Raw genomic sequence first — 20,181 nt, 5'->3', positions numbered from 1 at the left:
TAGTGAGCTGCTGGGTGCTCATTAGGACATGGGAGAAGTTGGGAGCTTCCATTTTGGAGAGAACCAATCAGATTTGGGGAGTGTTGCTCATTTTGGGTAAGAGTCACTAGTTTGGGGGTACTTTCTCTTTTAGAGAACACGTTCTATTTTGGGGGTGCAGCCATCATTTTGAGTCAACTTGTCTTATTCAGGGGGGAAGGCACTATGGGGAGTTTTGCTCATTTATGGGAGCATCAACTGCTTTTGAGAGTCACACATTTTGGGGAACATCACTTTTTCTGTGGGGAGTAACTCATTTTTTGAGAAAAACACTTTGGAGAAAATCACTAATTTGGGGAACATCCCTCCTTTTTGGGGAACATTATTCATTTTGGTGCGCACTGCTTATTTTGAGTAAGCATAACACATTTCAGGGAAACATCATCCATTTTGGGCTGGGACAGCCATTTGGGGGCATACTGTATATTTGGAAGAGTATAATGCATTTTGGGGGAGAGTCACCAATCTGGGGGGTTGCACTGTTCACACTGAGGGCAAACCACTCCATTTGGAGCTCTGTAGGGAAGCCTCACTTCCCTAAAGGAGGGGTGCATCACTGTTGTACAAACAGGAATCCTTTTTGGGCTGCATCACTCATTTGTGGGCTTAGGGTGAGTTACCCATCTGGGGGGAGATTCACCTATTTGGGATCTGGGTGAATTGCCTGTTTTGCGGGGCGGGGGTACTCACCCATTTGGGGGTTCCTCTTCAGCTCCCCCCAGAAGAAGCTGACAATAAAATACAGCTGCAAAACCTCATCTCTTAGTACTTTATAATAAATGGACATGAATTAATACTAAATTACAATGAATCCTTTATGAAATTATGGATTACATTCACGCCAGATCAGTATCGAAAAATAGGCTTTTCTGCCCATTGCATCACTTTGTTGCTGCAGCTGTTTTTCTGTGGCTGCTGTTTCTTCTCAACTCCTCAAGAGCCAAAAGAAGGACAAAAATGGCAATTGTTGCAGCCGCCCAAGTCCTTCCTTACTACAGAAGGAGAAACCCCACAGTTATGGGGAAGAACCTGCAGAAAAAAACTTTTGTTTCCCCCCCCCATGGTACAAAGAAGAGCCCCTGTGTCACCTGGGCTGCTTTTGTCTCATATTCTAAGGCAAAATTCGCCCTTTTACTACCATTCAAAAGTCTCCAAATGACTTGTTTTTGTAGAGCTGCCCTCCCTGACACCTCATTCAGAGCACTTGGGGGTGAGAAACCCAATGTTTTCCTGTGCAGGTGGATGATATTGGGGAGAAATCATCTTTTCAGCAACAATACTGAATTTCCTTCCTCCCGGGCAAAGCCTGGGGTTCACTGTTCAACTTTGGGTGAAAGTATGTGGATTTTTTTTAACCATTTTTTCCTTTTTGGTACCAAAGCACCCTGGGAAGGTCTCACTCCTGGCAGGTTTTGCCCAACTTTGTATCTAGTCTCAGCCCTTAAGGGAAAGGGTGTTTTCTTTTTCCAGATTTGATGGGTTTTTAGCACATAAATTAAAGAGTTCAGGGGAGCTTTCTCCCTTTTCCAGGAAGTCACGTATGGAGTCACCAAATGGCCACAACATTGGAGGTTTGGGCAATCCAGTGGGTCAAGAGTGTGAAACTTTCCTCAAATCTGATCTGAAGCAGAATTTGCACTTGGCAATTTTTTCCCACCTGCTGATATTTATGCCTGTGAGTGATTTTTTCTGGGGAAGCCTTCCCAAAAAAACATCAGTCCTGGGTTGTTTTGTTTTTGTTTTTTTTTTTTTGCACCAAGAAATCCAAGAGGATGCAGCAGCCCACAGTGAAAAAAACATGTTACCCCATGTCATCCAAGCATTGTGGGCATAACATCTTCCACTAAAAATGCTTTCCTCACCAAAAACAAAGGGCAAAGGGGGAAAACAAGGATAAAACTTGGAAAACAAAACAAAACAATAAATCCGGCCACAATATGTGCCTTGTAAACGCATGTCCTTCACTTCACGCGCTGGTGTGGTGGCCCCCGTGCTCCCACAGGCAGATAGGGCACCTGTCAGTGCCTCCAATTTGCTTTTCTCTCACCAATTTGTTGTTGCTCTTGCCATTTTTTGCCATTTGGGAGGGGGCTGTTTATGCTGCCATCAATGATTTGAGGAGGGCGTAGGGGGAGCTACTCCAGTGAGTCACTGTGGTCCAAGCCAAGGTCAGTGCCGGGTGCAGCTGGGAGGCCACCAGGCTCTTCCTCCAGCTCCTCCTCCTCCTCTTCCTCCTCTTCCATCTCGTCCTCATCCTCCTCCTCATCTTCCTCCTCTTCCTCGGTACCGTCTAGGGAGTCATCATGGACTGCCAGCATAGCTTGCTGCATGGCCATGGTGGCTGTGGCTGATGACAGGGGCTGCAGGTTGTCCATGCCAACTGAGCCTGAAATTTAAAAAACATATGTATGGACTCCCCAACCAACCAAAGGACAAAAAAGTACATAAACCTAGAATAACACAAGTGGAAAACTGTATCTATACAGAATACTCTGTAGGGTGTCCCACCTGATTCAGCCATCCCCTAAAGTCCAAACATTAACATTTTAGCTCATGCATCTTTGCTGAATAACAGGAAACACTCATTTTTTTTCAGCAAGAGGATGTCCAAAATGGTTGTGAAGATCTCTCTTCATCTGTCTTTACAACTTCCTCATCTTCTGTTCTCGTTTTCGTCTTCTCCACCTTTGATGGGCAGAGTCCAAGGGATGAGGTTCAACATGGCCAAGTGCTGGGTCCTGCACTTTGGCCACAACAACCCCATGCAGCGCTACAGGCTGGGGGCAGAGTAACTCGAAAGCTGTGCAGAGGAAAAGGAGATGGGGACGTTGGTTGATGCTCACCTGAACATGAGTCAGCAGTGTGCCCAGGTGGCCAAGAAGGCCAACGGCCTCCTGGCTTGTGTCAGGAATAGTGCAGCAGGGCCAGGGAGGTGATCATCTCTTGGTATTCTGCTCTGGTGAGGCTGCACCTCAAGTGCTGGGTTCAGCTTTGGGCCCCTCACTACAAGGACATTGAGGGACTGGAACATGTCCAGAGCAGGGCTACGAAGTTGGTGAAGGGCCTGGAACACAAGTCCTGTGAGGAGCGGCTGAGGGAACTGGGGTTGTTTAGTCTAGAAAAGAGGAGGCTCAGGGGAGACCTTATTGCTCTCTACAACTACCTGACAGGAAGGTCTGGGGAGCTGGGGGTCAGCCTCTTTTCACAGGTAAGTAGTGATAGGACTAGAGGGAATGGCCTTAAGTTGCACCAGGGGAGGTTTAGGTTGGAAATTAGGAGACATTTCTTAGAAAGAGTGGTCAGGCATTGGGACGGGTTGCCCAGGGAGGTGGTGGAGTCACTGTCCCTGGGGATGTTTAAGGAAAGGTTGGACGTGGTGCTTAGGGACATGGTTTAGAGAGTAGTAGGGTGATAGTTGGACCAGATGATCTTGGAGGTCTTTTCCAACCTCAATGATTCTATGATTCTTTCTTTTCATCTTCTGTCATCGTCTTTTTTCTTTGGCTCATGGCATCATAGAATCACGGAATGGGTTGGGTTGGAAGGGACCTCAAAGACCATCCAGTTGCAACTCACCTGCCATGAGCAGGGACACCTACACCAGACCAGGTTGCACAAAGCCCCATCCAGCCTGGCCTTGAACACTTCCAGGGATGGGGCATCCCCAGCTACTCTGGGAAACCCATGCCAGTGCCTCACCACCCTCTGAGTGAAGAATTTCATCTTCTCATCTCTTCTTCTCACTTCGTTTTCTCTTCATTTCCACTTTTCTTTATCTTCTCTTTTCTCATCTTCTCCGGTCTCATCTCTGCTCTCTTTCTTTTCATCTTCTCTATTTGTTTCTCCTTTCCTTCATCTTCTGTTTTCTTCATTTTATCTTGTCTTGTCTCATCTTGTCTCCTCTCCTCTCCGTGCACCTCTCCGTGTACCCCAGCTGATGTCCCCATAGCAGGTCACCCCTGAGGGCCATTCCCATGCCCAGGTAATGGCAGTGCCTGGCACATGGGGACCATGGCACTGCTGTAGCAGTGGCACCATTGTCAGTGCACCTGTGATGACCAGCTGCAAGGACTTCCTTGCATGGGCCATTCCTTCAAAATGTTTTTCCTTTAATCTTTAATTACCAACATCAGGACCTAATTTAACATGCAGCCACCCCATCCAGGAGGAACAGGGGCCATCTGGATTTGTCCTTACCATCAGGATTTGTCCCCGAATTGCCACCCTGCTGCTGCAGCACTCCAGCAGCAATGGAGTTGGGCCAGAACCGCTGGGTGGGCCGGTGCTGAGATTTGATTTTCTTGGCTTTGGGGGCTGGGTCCGGGTTGCTGGCATCGAGCATGGGTTGTAGGATGCGCCGCCTGGCATTGATGAACCTTTCCCAGGAAGACAGTGGCCATTAAAGTAAGTAACAGTTGTTATAACAATTTTGAGTAGAAACTATAACAACAATGAATTGCACTATAAAACCCTTTCATAAGAGGCTGCTTGGTCCATAAAGCTGTTTTTTTCCCAAGCGATCCGCCCCATTTCATTTGTCTGTGGCATGTTAGGCCATTGTCCTAATTTTTCCAACTAATAATATATAATATAAATATAATTTAAATAATATAATAATATAAATAATATAATAATTGTAGGAGGGAAAATACCGGCTGCTGTATGTTGTGCTTGCCAGGAGAGGGCACTGAGATATTGCAGATGAACATTGCAACCCATACCCATGGTGCTACCCAAGTCAGTCTTAACCAACCATGTTACCCCCACAAATATATTAAAAAGAGACAAAATAGCTTAAAATCTCCAAAACCAATGGGACAACAGCACAGGCCACCACTATGCTCACCAGTTGTTGACTTGCAAGAGGGTCAGGTTGGTTTGGGCGGCGATTTGCCTCTTCTCGTCCTCCGTAGGGTAGGGGTGCTGGAAAAAAGAGATGGGCAGCAAAATGGCATCCTTGTGTGCAAAGTGGCAGCCCCAAGTAGGGGTAAAAAAAAAAAAAAAAGAAAAAGAAAAAAGAAAAAAAGCACTTATTCTCCCTCCCTCCCCAAGTTTGGTGGCTTCTTGAACTTGCAAGATTGAAAGCACCACTATTTCCCCAGTATCCTTAAGGCTCTTTTCCAAGGCTTTTCCTTGAAGGAAAAGGAGAACTTGTGCTAGTTTTAGTGATTTTACCACTGTCTTCTAATTACAGTTGGTAAATTTGGGATTTGGGCTTTAAAACCTGTGGCTACTGACAGCGCTCCATGTCTGGTGCAATTGCTGTGCTGAAAACCACCCTGAAATGTCTGCACTGGGATGCTACTAGCATTCAGAATTTCAACATCCTCACCCATCGCCCAGCTGTGCTACAATCCTCCTTTCCAGATCCTAAAATTAATCAAGCCAGCCCCACATGACAGTTTTTGGAGCCCCAAGCCAGCACTGTAAGAAGGGGTATTTCCCAACATTGATTCACATGGCTTTTCCATCTGTTTGCCACCAAAATGGTGTGATTTCCTTCATAAAAACACCCTAAGTTATGTAGGAGACTGCCATCTCACCAGGGCATAATGGATGCCAAGAGGAAAAAAAAGAAATAGCTCTTTATTTGCAAAAGCATCCCTAAAAAGTACCAACTCAGCCAAGTGCTCCCAGAGCTGGTTGCATTTGGGATTTCCCAGGGGTGTTTCACTGTTCCTGGTGCCATTTCCTATGGTGTTGTCATCCATTCCCGCATTTTCAGTATTATTTCCAGCATTTCTTCCTCCTGCTGGTTCTACAAAATTCCTGAACCCAACAGAATGATGAACATCTTGTTAATAGGTTACAAACCTATTTAGGATGCTGGTTCCCTTGGGGTAAGAAGATGGGATATACAGAAAGATGCAGTGACTTGTGCCAACTATCCTCATCATCCCAAGTGGTCAAAAATTGCCTGGTAAAATGGTTTGTGGGAAAATTTGCAAAATGGCTTTTAGTCCTTCTGCACTAGGGAACTTCAGGAAAGGGCTTTGAGAAATGAGTGATCATGAAGAAATTTAGCATGGAGTAATCCCATCAGGAAGCTGAAGCATCTTCTGGCCATGACGACCAGACTCAGACCAAAGGTCTGCTACTGTCCCAGTAGCAGAAGAATTTCTTTTAACTTTTTGATCCAACTTTTGAAAGGTCCATCCATGGGCATGTGTCCTAAAATTAAATTGCTCTTCAGTTTCTGGTCTTTTAAGTCTTTTTTATGCTTGCAAATCTGCAGCTCAGCCCTCTGAAGCTCAAGAGATGCAGCTGAACACAGCAACGCCCTTGTCCTCAAAGCAATAAATCCAGAATTTCCCATAAAAAAAAGGCTGGGAAGTTTCCATGCTGCTCCATGTCATGAGTCACCTTCAAGATAGGTTTTTCCCCAAGGTGCTTCTTGGGGCTATCTTCCATCTTGCCATTTCCGGGGGGGGGGACACACTCACCCACCAACCTGGATACCATCTTGTAACTCTTTGCAAGTGACATCTAAATAATTTCTTGGCCCAATTACACAGGAAAAAAAGAAAATTTAGTTTTTACCCCTTTTCCAGCCCATGGGTGGGCAAGCAGTCTCCTTGCATGAAAATATCCTGTTTGCATCCTCTGAGGACCCTCTGTGTAGGTACATGTCCACCCAGCAACAATCCCCAAAATGGGTCGATTTTGTGATTTTGTATTTTGGTCAGTCGCCACAGTGCCACAATGATATCTGCAAGGGCAGCTGTTACAGGCAGCCCCCTTTGGCTTGCTAGAAAGGTGTATTTGGGAACTGTTAACTGTACAAAATGTTCATTGACCCATCTGCAAAGATGGGTGAAAATCATGTATTTGGGCTTTTTCCCCCCTTGGTTTTGTTTGCTTTTCCATGCAAAGTGTTAAGGCATAAAAAGCATAATTTTGCTCCTGTGGTGAAAACACTCAAGCCTCCAGTACTCTCAAAATATAAGCAAAGCCACTTTGTGCCTCCAAATACCCTAAATTGAGACAAATCACCACCACAATTTGTACATTTTGTTTGTTTGTTTGCTTTTCTTTTCTTTCCAGCTTGCAAAGCAGCCTTTCCCCACCTCATGCAGTCAACCTGGTATGCCCTACAGGGCATTCCAGTGGCTGCGATGCTCACCATGAGGTGCTGGAAGAGCCAGGAGCGCATGATGTTGGTGGCGTGTTTGGGCAGAACGCCCCGCTTGTTCTTGGACTTCTTGTCCTCGCCATCAAGGAGCGAGGTGAGATCCAGGTTCACCTGCCAGGGAGAGGAACAGGGAGAAATACAGATGAAAATGGCGATCAAGAACCCTAGCCGTGAGCACAACCAGTCCAAATTGGGAGTGTGGTGAGTACAAAAAACAAACCATGGTGAGAAACTCCCCAAAATTGTCTGTTACTCAAAATTTCAATTAAATTCCATTTTACACCAGGATCTGTATCATTTAACACCTCCATTTATTTTTTTACCCAGTGCCGTTTGCAATGAGCAGTTGGCCTTTTCCCAACAATGTGGCACCAGCACAGCTAGGGACCATGGGGCAATGCCACAACCACCTGCAATGTACATTTCAGAAGAAGGACACTTCAAACAAACAAACAAAACAAAATAATTAAAAAGGAGACAGCTTTCTAAACTGTTTTTTGCAGCATGAGATAAAAACCCTGTGATACATTAACCCCTTGATCCTCACGCCTTTTATTCCCATTATGAGGACAAACATGCTCATTGCATGAAAATGTGTTATTTTTAAACATAAAAATAAAAAATAAATACATTGGGAAGCTGCAAGAAAAGTTTTAATGAGGTCATGGGGAAAGAACTGAAATCTCAGTGCTAAGATAAAAAGTTTTTTTTTTTTTTTTTTTTTTTTTTTTTTTCCCCCAGCTCTTAATCAAAACACTTCTCCTGGATGAATTAAACATCAGACAGGCAGGTCCCTGCGATTCCCCTGGGCTCCAGATGAATAAATCACACCAGCGGCGCAGGAAGAGCATCCGGAGGTGCTTGTCCAGGCCTCTCTCCCTGCCCTAATATTCCCTGCTCGTGTGTTTCTCATACCTCAGAGGGCTTCTCTCCGAGATCCAAACCAGTGACAGTGAAATATTAAAGAAAGAAAGAGGAAAAAAGGCCTTGCAGGCAATAAAACCTGCTGGGAAGGTGGATTTCTTTTTTATTTTATTTTATTTTATTTTATTTTATTTTATTTTATTTTATTTTATTTTATTTTATTTTATTTTCCACATGCATTATTTCTGATAGCATTAGGGGGCTCCTACAATTAGGAGTTGCAGGAAAAACAGGAAAAATGTATACAGGGGGATCTTTGCCAATCTTCCCCCAGGGAACAGTGTGGCAGAGACTGATGTATTTTTGCCTAAATTCCTGAGAAATTACAGGGGTTTTTAAGAGATTGTAGATGACGCAGTCTTTCTGGTGCAGACAGCAAGTTGTCCAGATCATTGCTTTATTGAGAGACGGCAGGGAACCCCTGCATGGCTAATCAAACAAGGAGTAGTAATAGAGCAAATGCCTAAAAAATACCCTAAATCCATTAAGTGATGATAAGAAAGGGAAAAAAGGACCCTTTTCATTGCTGTGTGGGACAGATGATGCAGGTGATCTGTCAAGATCATTGCTACATTTTGGTGGATCATTTTGGTGCAGATCCTTTAACCCTACACAAAAATCCCCCATGAGAAATCACTGCAATTCTCCTCAACCTGGGTTAAGAAAGGGCTTGTACATGGATGGAAATAAAACCAGTAAACCCACAAAAAAACTTGATGCATGCAGCAGAAGGACTGGATCACCCTTCCTTGCTCATGATATATTTGGGATACTCCAAGGGTTGAACCCTTTGGAATTTGGGGAGAATTTATTCCTCCTCCTTCACCCCCTGCCCAAGTCTCAGCAGTGCAAATCACCGTGGAAAATGGGTAAATCAAGGGAACTGGCATGGGGGTGGCTGTACCTGGGCATTGGGGATCTGCAGGGCTCCGGGGGCGATGGCTTGGGTGAGGACCTGGCCCTGCGACGTCACCATCGTCACGGGCTGGTACAGGGCTCCACCTGCGGAAGAGAGGGCTCGTGGGGGTGCCGCAACCCCCCCAGCTGGCCCCTGCTGTGCTCCCCGCTGGCCCTACCTGGCACGGCGGGCGACCCGCTCCCGGCACCCATGGCCAGGTTGCCCGGGGGCAGCGCGGCTGCGGGCACCACAATGCCTGGTGGGGGGTTGGACGCAGCCGGCAGTGCTGCGGGTGAGCTCTGCAGCATCTCCTGCGAAAAGAGGGAAGACAGAAGTTGCACATGCAGTAAGGGTTTTGGGTTTTCCTCCTTGACTTTTTTACAGGCAAAAGTGCAGAAGGGGGCTTTCCTTTTGACCCAGCTGGAAAGAAAAAAAAAGACAGAACAATAAGGAATGGCACTTCGCAAAGCTCTTGCTTGATGTCTAACCAACCCCACCCTTTTTGTGCAGCCGCTATTTCCAGTAAGAAAAAAAGTGCACACTAGATGATGAGAAGCAATTTCTCCCACTGTCATCTTCTTTTTACAAACGTCTTTATTTTTTTGTCCTTTGGCTGGAACTGGATGAAGCAGCTTTTCCTAAATGCCAGGTCAAGCATAGCAGAGAGCTCAGAAAAGAAGTTAAACTTTCAAAAAAAAGCACGTAAACAGCACAGGTCTCCAATAAGAGCACCAGAAAATAACAACCAGCAGTTTCCCCTTGCCAGAATAATAATTAAAAAGTGAAAATAATAATAATATGACTCATTTGACGTAATTCTTTGTAGCCTTAAGCTAACTTTCTGCAAAAATGGGCATTTCTTCCCCTTGTACTGTAATGTCAGTATGAACCCCAGCTCCAGCATAGTTTTCACCTGTGAGCTGCAAGTGGAATAAGAACAAATTGGTTATTTGAGTATTTATAGAAACACTTCGGGGAGGAAAGGGTGTCATGATGGGAGGATATGTGGGAATACAAGGTGAAGTACCACGGTCTCCTGGAAGTGCAAGATTTTTGTGTGTTATGCCATTAATATTGATAAAATCATCCTTTCAAAATAAGCCTGAGACAGCTATAGATCTATAATTTTCCCAGCTGTAGTTGAGATAAAAATGCACTTTTTTTTTTCTCCAGAAAAGTAGGAAGAAAACTAGGATCTTTTCTCTCCCTTTTTGACCCATTTTCCCATTCTGTCTCACTTCTCTGTTGTCCTGCTGTTTCTCAACTGTTGAACAAAATACCAACGGAAGGGATTTTCTATCTTCTTATTTAAACTTCCCCTCATTTTGATGCTTTTCTTCAAGAAACCTATTTCTTGGTCTAAGAAAAGAATTTCTCTGGACTATTGACGTGCAAGAACACTGGCAATGCAAATATGATTGGGTCAGAAAAAGCCACAGATCCCCTCTTTCTAGCAATAAAATGATGGAGATGATAATTTGAACACACAGATCAATGATCAATTAATTTTTTTTCATTGTTCTTTTTCACTTTTTTCCCAAGTTATCACTGATGACATCATGATGACATCACCAACATGGTGTTTTTCTTCCTTCTTTTCCTGTTTTGGCTGTCGGCTGTCATGCTACTGCAGTACCCCTAAATAATTGTTGCAAAGGAGACCATTTTTTGGCATGACAGGTCATAATGCGATTAAAAAGGTTTTCCCTGCTCACATATTTATTTATGCTGAATAATCCCACAAAGTCACCCTCTCTGCCAGTACACAGATAGTGCTCTTCATCAGCACGGGGCACATTTCATCTTGTGCTTTTTTTGTTTGTTTGTTTGGTTGGTTGGTTTTTTTTCCCCATGAAAATGTTCTGAATAAACTCTGATTCTCCTGCACACTTTTGCTGTTAAAATCCCCTGCTCCGATTTTTCCTCCAATTTTTCCATCAAACTGACTGTCCTCAGCAAGCCCAAAACAATATAACCACTGTCTCCATAGTGTGTTATTTTTATCCTCTGCATTGACAATTTGAACATTATTTACCTGGAAACTGTGCTGCAACAGCTGCGGGACAATGAATTTTTGCTTTGAATCCCAGACATTCCTTGTAACAAGTAGTTAAACTAATAAAAAGACTGCAAATAGGACCATAAAATACTTGTGATTTTTTTATATCGTTTCCCTAGTACCAGAGGAATTTTGAAAAAGAAGGGCTGCTTAACATACAGAAAGCAAAAACCAGTCAGTTTCGATGCACTGTGATGAGGTTTTTGGTAAGTGGCCGTCTAATGAACATGATGGAAGTAGTCGTATAAAACAAAATGGGCTCCTTGGAGAGCCTTGAGAAGCAGTTAGATACATCAAGGGGTGACTGGAGACTTGGATCAGCCTGGGGACATCCAGAGCTCCTCTCCTGGAATTGCATGGGGAAGAAATAATTCAGAATAGATGAAAGTGGTAACGAGAAACTACCATCTCCAGACATAATTGTCATAGCCATTTTCAGCAGCATTCTATGATGACAAAAATTGCATTTTTCTCTCCCTGGAAAGATACTTTGGTGGTGTAAAGGAGAGTTGTCCCAAAATACTAGCTCAGTTGTGTCCAGAAATGAATACTAGGGATTATTAGAAAAAGAATGAGAGAATTTCATGGTGTTTCTACATCAGCACAGTAAAACCAAAGGTACCCAATGGAAGTGGAGGCTCTGCCTTAAAATAAATGTAGATATCTTCAAGAAAATTTAAAATCTATTTCACATACTAATTGCATTGGATTGCAATTGTTCAGCCAAATTACATTATGCTCATTATTTTGTTGTACTGGAAAATGTTTTATATTTCAGGACTGGAATGTTTCTAGCAATTTTGGCACTTGAGTGTAAAAAAATGCATCACTAGGTGTCTCTGCAGATACATCTTGGCACCAACATTCTACAACTCTACAGCAAAACATGCTTTCTCCAAATTAAAAGTACTTTAATGAGGAAACAGACCTGGTACATATTGCATTGAACAACAACAACAAAAACTTTGTTACAACAAGGCAAGTGTCAAAGGCCAAGTGCCCAAGAGTAAGTGCACTTGCACTGCTTTCCTACTGCTTGTGCTTCATGATATGGCAATTTATTTTTGGGTGGCACACATGCATAAAAGTTTTTTTTCCCCTCCTAAATTTGTGAAATTTATTTGTTCTTGAGTTGAACTGGGGAAAATCTGGATTAGTTGGAGAAAAAAGACACCTACAAGTCTGCCAAGGGAGAGCTGGCCAAACTCAAACACAGGAAATGTAGGGCTTTATCAAGGATGAATGGGTGGATGGATGGGGATAAAAATACGTTGTCTTTAAATAACTGAGAAATCAAGGCATGTCCACCTGGCAAAACTTGGATAAATTAAGGCCTATACAGAAAACACTTCACTGAGTCAGGGCAATCCAACCACCAGTCTCCAACCATCAGAAAAGTTGAGGAGGAAGACAAGAAGAACTGCCATCCTGGCAATGCCCATACAAATGCTGCTAATCTGCTGCAATTCTCACTTAAAACAGGGACTGAAAACCAGAAGATGTAATCAAAATTAAACCTCCTTGGTGGTGCTTTGGTTCCCAATGTGATTGGTTTTGCAGTATATTTTTTCTTGCAAGCAAATGAGAAAGCAATGGAGAAAATGGGGTAGAAAAATATCATTAAGTTATCAAAGGTTTGTGGAAGGCTTACTGCACAGGAAAAAACATTTCACCTGAAGTTGGTCAATGCCAGGAGTCACCTACAAACTTAGTGACATGAGAAGATTTCAGCAACAGAGGAAAAACCTGTTTGCATGATTTGCAAATCATGTACCTGCCCAGGTTCTTTCTCTTCAATGGCATTTTTGCATTTCCAGCAATTCTTGAATTTTTCATATTAAAAAACCCACATAAAGCCAAGCCATGAGCTCTCTTTTTCAGAGACAACAGGAAAATCCAACCGCGAGTTTTCCACAGTGGCATTTTGACGGTTCCATCTGCCGTTTCCTCAGATTCAGTTAACATCCTTGTTATGGCATATGCATCATTTTTTAAGCAGGCTGTCATGTGGTCAAAAACTTTGCACAAGCTTTCATGACTGACCTGGTGTATCTCCTCACAAAATGATTGATGTCCCTCCCATGCTCTGAGAAAACCTATTTTCTTTTCTGAGAAACCTTGTCAATTAATCACATTTCTATTATTTGGATTAAAAACAAAAAATCCTAAATTAGTAGCTGCTTAGGTGTTTACCTACCTGTGGTGTGAGATTACTAGAACAATAATTAGCAAAATCGTCCCACTTGCCATCTTTTAAATACAGATCCCACAGTTCTCAGGAGCATCCCCAGCTCTTAAGACCTAGCTGATGGACAAAAAGTCACAGAATCACAGAATCATCTCGGTTGGAAGAGACCTCCAAGATCACCTAGTCCAACCTCTGACCTAACACTACCAAGTCAAAGTGTGTCCACTGTTGTTTTTCTAAGCTTTATCCATGCTCAATTCAAGTATACTCAAGCTGAAGCTGAACCAGCTGAAGCACTCAGGCACTTGACATTGCTGAGTTGGGTAATTAGAAAAAAATTGCCTTTATATCGACACTGGAATGTCATCCTCATCCAGTGACCAGATGAGATGGTGTCTCCTTCTGGGCTGTCACCATGAATATTTCAGCTGCTGTTGCCACTGAAAATCCTTTCATCCTTGAGCCAGTGTGACAATCCTGCAGCATTTTCCCTCCAATTGCTTTTTTCCTGGGTGAGTTCCCATTTATTTAGCAACTGCCTCCAAGGCCTCACTTGAGTTTCTTAACTTTCCTGTCCTGCCTGGAAGGGAAATGGGGGCAGCTCCATCATTGCAGAAATCTGAGGTGTGCAGCACCTCTACATGGGCCTGATTATTTTCCAAAGACTTGTGCTAATTTTCTGATACGATCCCCACCTCTTTGTGAGGCACTAAATCCTCATTACTTTTCCTGACCGATGCATTCTAATTAGATCAACACTTAAAAAAAAAAAAAGGAAGAGAGGAAAAAAAATCACAATAGCCACAGGACGGCTTTCCATCTCATTAACTCCCTCACTTATTATTTTCATGAAAATTACTGATAAAAAACGTGCATCTCCATTTGCTGGGACCGGGAGCTTCGTCGGCTCATATCTAACATCTCTCTCATCACCCGGGATGCGAGCTGTTGCCATGGCAATGCACAATAATAGAAACTAATAAATTACAAACGAGATGCTCGTTGAGCAATTATTGTTCTCTTTTATGCAAGTGTCTTGCTAATTTTGATCATAAGGAATGCTACCATAAAGCAGTGAAGGGATAGTAAGTCCATTTCTAGAGATTATTAGAAAATAGAGAGAAGCTGTTTTTTTAGATCAATGATTAAGTGGTTTGGTGCTCTCAGGAAACCCAAATAAGAAATAAAACTTTTCCATGTTTTCCTTCCCTGTGCTGGGGAAACAAAGTGGCTCTGAGTGTCATACCAGGAGTTTTGATCTGTGCAGTACTTGCAGCTAAGCAGCTAAAAATGATTGTTTTTTTTCCCTTTCCACCACCTTCAAAGTGCCTTGAAAATCCAAAAAAAGCCCCTGGCATCTGCCTCCCTTGTGGGAATAGTGCCAAGAGGTGCCTGGCAACCTTTTGGCTAATTTTGAGTTGGCTACCATTATTTCTGGGGGGATTGGGCAACCCCAAGTGTCATTTTCCCACTCAAAAAAAAAAAAAAATCAGTATCGGAAAGAGATAAATACCCAAGCAATACCTGATTTTTCTTCCAAATATTAAGGTAAAATCCCCTGTGTTGTCCCTAAAGCCACCAAGGTGGTGGCTTTTTTTAGTTTGGCTATTTCAGTTGATATTTCTGCAGTTCTTGTGCATCTCCTTGTACTTTCCCACTGTGCTTGAGGCACCAGCTGTTTTCTCCTCCAGGCTAAAACTCAAATTATACAAAAAAATACCATGGTGTGAACCTTGATCATGCAGAGAGTGCTGGAGCAGCAAAGCTAAAAAGGGTCACTTGAGACCCAAAATTTGTTGAGATGCCTTGAAATGAAGATGACAATGTGAAGTGAGGAAGTGGCAGAGAAAACTGACGTGTTCCCGTCCCTCCCACCAACAACTGTATTTTTCATGAAACACTTGCAAAGCACAAATGCAAATTTCTTGTCCATTTGCCCATGTGTTTGCATGGCTTCTGCATTTCCCTCCTTGTGCATGTTGTTGCTGCGGCAATAGGAGATTAAGCAGAAGTCCTTGCATTGCAGCAGGAGCTGCAAGCATTGGGGCTGCAGCCAAATCCAAACACACACACATACATGCACACAAAAAAGGCCATGAGAAAAACCCACTACAAAACTATATAAGAAAAAAAAGGAAAAAAAAAATCTTCACAATTTTTGCATGATATGAGCAAGATACCTTTTTTAAAAATGATTTTCCTCAGGTTGGGATGGATTTTAACAAACTTCCTGGAGCCCACGGGAGCTGCAGAGCAATCCCCAAACCTCATGTGACTTGCATGTTGGCCAACGTGCAACGATGGCGATTGCAGGCGATTTTAAGGCGTTACCTGAGGGTGGAGGCTGATGGAGGAGGGGTTGGGGGAGTAGGGGCCCCCCAGGTCGTTCCTGAGTAGGTTGTCACTGTGCATCTTGGTTTTGAGGCAGGTGATGTAGCGGTTGCAAAAGTCCTTGCACAACTCGTTGACCTTCTCCAGCTCCAGGAGGTGGATGCGCAGCACCTGGATTGCCTTCACCATCTGTGCACGGGCACAATGGCAGAGTTTAAAGCATCTCCATTCTCAACAAACCAAAAAAAGCCAAAAAGATCAATATTCTCACCCGAAGTCCATCCCAGAGCCCATCCTTCTGCACTGCTGCATTTCTTTTCCCTCCACACCCCTGCTATCTCTGTGATCCCAAGAGGTGAAAATTCACAAAAATTACCATTGCCTTCATGGGAATTTCTCCCAATGCCCAAAAAAAAGTCTGATGCAAAGCCCTGGATGTAGAAATGCGTTTGGTTATTCTCCAGAGGCCACTTTTTCTAACAAGATTATGGGGCTGCAGCACTGCCGTAAGCTGTTGCTGGTGCAAAGCCTGGGCCTCATTAAAACATACCCCATAAACATTAAAAAATTTACACATGAAACATTCCTCTTGCCAAGCTGAAACCTTAAGTTTTACAGCCGCTGTTTGAAATCTTGCATAATATATAAAATTTCAGCTATTCACTCCGGGGCAATAAATCCAGTTTTATGTAACAAAGAGTCTTTGCATTTCAAAGGGTTTTTTTAACTTGCAAATTTTAGTGGTCATCTTTACAAACTGTGAGTTGCCGAGGTTGGGAAACATCCCGAAAAATCCAGGGCCAAACTCAGGTAGCAGCTCCATGATGGAGAAACCCAATTTTTGGTTTGCAAACAAAATTCAGGTGTGGCCAGCATTTTTCCCTTTTTTATGCTTTTTCTGTGCTTTTGCCCTCCTCTGTACTTGGCACAGGTTAAGTGCAAGGTGGAGGTGTCGCGCCCCACCTCTCCACATCCTCCTGGGGCTCATGGCCATGAAAGTCAATATTCAAGGGCACAGGCAAAAAGACCTGACACATATATGTATAAAAAATAAATCTCTCAATTATCTCAGCTCATTTGCTTAGGGTCTCATTTTATGTCCCTGCTCCGCTGCGCCGTATATCTGTCCGGATAAAGAGTTACAGTCCAACGGCGTACGTGCGCGGGGTTGTAAAAAATACAGATGCTGAATTAATTGACTGTGTGGCACTCGGCAGCTGATTGAGTTGATAATGGTGAGATCTGACCTTTTTCTAATTTCTAATTATGTGCATCTCGGCAGTGAGGAATACATGACTCTTATTCTAATGATAGCTAATGCCGCTGGCCTTTTCATCCCCACTTTGCCACCACCGATTTCCAGGGAATCAGTGGCGTTAAAAAAAATACAAAAAAAAAATGACAACGCAAACAGATTTTGGATGGGGAAAAGCCTGGCAAGAGTGTTGCCTCAGGAACAGGTGGAAATGTTGAGTTTTGAGCACTGCAAGACATTTTCATCTGAAATTCCCTCCAGTTGGTGCTTCCCACCAACAGAAGTGGTCCTTCCTCAGCATCCCCATCCATCTCTGCCTTGCTGGAGGCCATGTGCACTTAGGGATTTGGATGGCTTTGGAGAATTTTGGGGGACTGGGTCAGAATATATACATGTATATATAATTTATATACATGTCCTAGAAACAAGGCAAATGTACAAATATGCACATATATGTGCACATGAATATAGACATATCCAGTGGTGCAAGACATACATGGGATTGGTGCAAAATTGCCACAGGCAAATTGCACCATGGCAGCAAGAGATGCTCCCAAATTAAACATTTATGAACCCAAGCCCATCACTTGTGTGTTGTGTTTTTGTTTTTTTGTTTTTTTTTATTAAAAGAAGCCATCTCTGTGGACACATCTCCCACACTGACCATTTGCTGGAGATGTTTCAGCCTGATACATGTGGGAATAGGTTTTCCTCCCTCATAAATTTTAATTTTGTTTAGCTCCAGCTGGCTCCAACTCTGTCACTCTCCTTTTGCTAGATCATTGCACCCATTTTTATCTAATTTAATTTTTCTTTTTTGGTGCACCTCAACATTTGGTGCATGTTCATCCTCAGGATCTACATTGGAACAATCCAAAATGTTGCTTTTTTTGTCACTTGTCCCAGAGCAGTTTCTTTTCTTGTCTGTAAGACATGACAAAATGAGCTCAGTAATCTGCAAACAGAACTTTGCACATCCCATAATTTTTGGAGGGGCTAAGCCAGTCTGGAGTTAGCGATTTCACAAAGCTCTCCTCCATGAGCTGAAATTTGGCCCAAAAGATGCAGTATTTTAATCCATTTTGAAAATACTTGATTTTAGGAAAGCACTTGTTTTGGATGTGCATTGCTTGCTCTTCTTTCCCTTGTGCCAGGTCATCAGACAAACTGCTTGTGAATTGCATTTTGCTTCTTTTCTGTTGGAAATCCCTCTGCAATGGGTCCCAGGGGCCATGTCATCCCCCAGAGAAGGAGTTTTGCTCTTTGCATCATCTCAGGTGGGTGAAATTTCTTTTTTTGACCATAAAACCTGCTTGTGGAGCACTGGGTGAGAGTGATAGGACAGTGCTGTGATCATGCCCACCCACATGCCTGCCACAGAGACCATGTATGGAGGCTTTCCAGAGAAAGTAATAGGATTTGGGGATGTTCCCTAAGTCCCTGCAAGAGAAAAGCTCCATCCAAAGCACAGGCTTCTCAGGAAATGTTTCTGGAAGGAAATGTAGATTGCTACTGGGGGGAAAGTACCAAAAACAGCCCAAAATGGCCCAAACCTTTGATATACATCTCCTTTTCTGGAAAAAAAAAACTCTTATTTTGCCCTGCTTGTTGAACAAGAGCTGCTCATGAGTGAGCTGAGGTGGTGACAGACAAGAAGGTGGACGGCATCACATGCTACACCAAAAAGAGTGACTCCTGCAAAGACTTTTGGTTTAGGGGCACAAACCAGCCATCAAGCTTGGCTGTTTCCAGATGCGTTGATTCTGTGGTATCTGTGCAAGAAAACTAGTCAAAAATTGGGCTGGAGTTTGTTCTTGCAGAGGATTTTATAGAGAAGGTCTCAGAGAAGGTCTCAGAGAAAAATCTCTCAGGGTCTATGGAGAACATTGCCAAGGTGGCCACTGCTACAATCAGATCCCCAAGTTGTTAGGCCCCAGTGACACATTCCTCATCCCTACCCCTTCCTCAGCCCCCCAGGCCATACACCAAGCCCCAGCCCCCTCTACCAAGTTGTCCAGCTCTGGGTCATCGCTGAAGAAGGGCTTGTGCTCCTGCTCCTGCTGGTGGACAAAGTTCTCGATGTCAACGTCAAAGCTGGCCGAGGTGATGCACTCAGAGCCCTGTGTTGCCTGCTCACACTTCTCAAAGAGCAGAGTAAGCAGCGGGAACAACGGGTGCCTGTGAAGGACAGAGAAGATCCCCCTATAATGTCAACTGTTTTAGGTCCCCCATCTGCTTTTACCCCACATCACCTATCTGTTCCCTCCCAGCCTGTAAGAGCCCGGTACTGCAAACCTCACTCCCAAGCCAATACTGACTGAGGTCCCTCTAGACCTTTTACAAAATTAAAAAATAAAAATTAAAAATAAAAATTGCAAAATGCACCATCTTCTCCTCTAGGCACGGCTTCTCCTGACATCTTGGTGCTTCACAGCATTTCACCAGAGTCACCTGTTTCAGAATCGTTTTGCAATGGGCAAAAAGCTTTGGCTTTGTGGCAGTTGTCTTGGCACTGGCTGTCATCCTGATTTCTTCATGCTTCAGGAATTGACATCTGCACTGGGATCCAGGCCAAAAGGCACCCAAAAATATGTGTCAGTTGGAGATGATGGGCAGGGAAGGGCTGGCATTTCTACACACGCACGATGTCTGTTTATGCCACAGATACCGCTCACTTCTGCTGCATGGGTTGCTACCCCATTGAGAGGGCTCTTTTCTCCTTCTTCAAGCACATTTGTGTCTACACACAAAGGAGGAGTTGGGCCAAGTCTCTCTTCTTTCTCAACACAAGACCCCCTTCAAAAACAGGCTTGCCTTCCTGTTTGTGAATCCACAATTAGCTCTAACAATGACACTAATCTGACGCAATATAAAATGCAAATATATGTGCTACACCAAAACATGTGGCAAAGCAGGTGATGAAGACCAGGAGTTAGTGCCTCCCTCAGGGAGCCTCTCCAGCAGTGCAATTTTAAAAATATTGAAGTATTTGAGGCAACTTTCAGGAGAGGAAGGCAAAAGGCTGCTGCAGGGATTGTTCCCTTCCCCCTGTGTGCAGCAAGGGCACCCCAGTTATCCCAGTGCAACAGGGTTTGCCTCCTGGTCTCACCTCCTTCAGAAAAATATTCTGGAGGTGCCTCTAATACATACAGCTCTAAAAAGTGCTGGGCAAAAGAAGCAATTTTGGCCCAAAGGAGAGATGATTACGGCTCAACTCCAGGCTTCCTGCAGGTCTCTTCCAAACCAGAGTCAGGCGAAGGGGTTAAACACCTCGGCTAAGTCTTCATTTGCAGCTGCTAATACTGCAGCATATTATGGTCTAATCTGGCCTGATCCTGGTTTAATGCAAGATTCG

At 43.7% G+C, this 20,181-nt stretch overlaps 1 protein-coding gene across 5 annotated transcripts in view; it reads right to left on the bottom strand.

Annotated features, from left to right (window-relative positions):
- Nucleotides 1-794: 794 nt before the first annotated feature.
- PKNOX2 (PBX/knotted 1 homeobox 2) overlaps nt 795-20,181 on the bottom strand; it is an 86,809-nt gene continuing 67,422 nt past the window's right edge. For all 5 annotated transcript variants that reach the window (XM_084495577.1, XM_084495576.1, XM_084495574.1 and 2 more), the window contains 8 exons: nt 18,833-19,004; nt 15,572-15,760; nt 9,172-9,304; nt 9,000-9,097; nt 7,163-7,282; nt 4,886-4,962; nt 4,237-4,415; nt 795-2,425 (listed from right to left, as the gene is read on the bottom strand). In XM_084495577.1, coding sequence (XP_084351703.1) covers nt 2,175-2,425; nt 4,237-4,415; nt 4,886-4,962; nt 7,163-7,282; nt 9,000-9,097; nt 9,172-9,304; nt 15,572-15,760; nt 18,833-19,004 — 1,219 coding nt within the window. In that variant the 3' untranslated portion in view covers nt 795-2,174. The remainder of the gene's footprint in view (nt 2,426-4,236; nt 4,416-4,885; nt 4,963-7,162; nt 7,283-8,999; nt 9,098-9,171; nt 9,305-15,571; nt 15,761-18,832; nt 19,005-20,181) is intronic.

The sequence above is a fragment of the Aythya ferina genome (genome assembly GCF_964211825.1).
Source record: "Aythya ferina genome assembly, chromosome: 22".
NCBI classification, from domain to species: Eukaryota; Metazoa; Chordata; class Aves; order Anseriformes; family Anatidae; genus Aythya; species Aythya ferina.
This window is presented reverse-complemented; position numbering and strand designations above follow the sequence as displayed.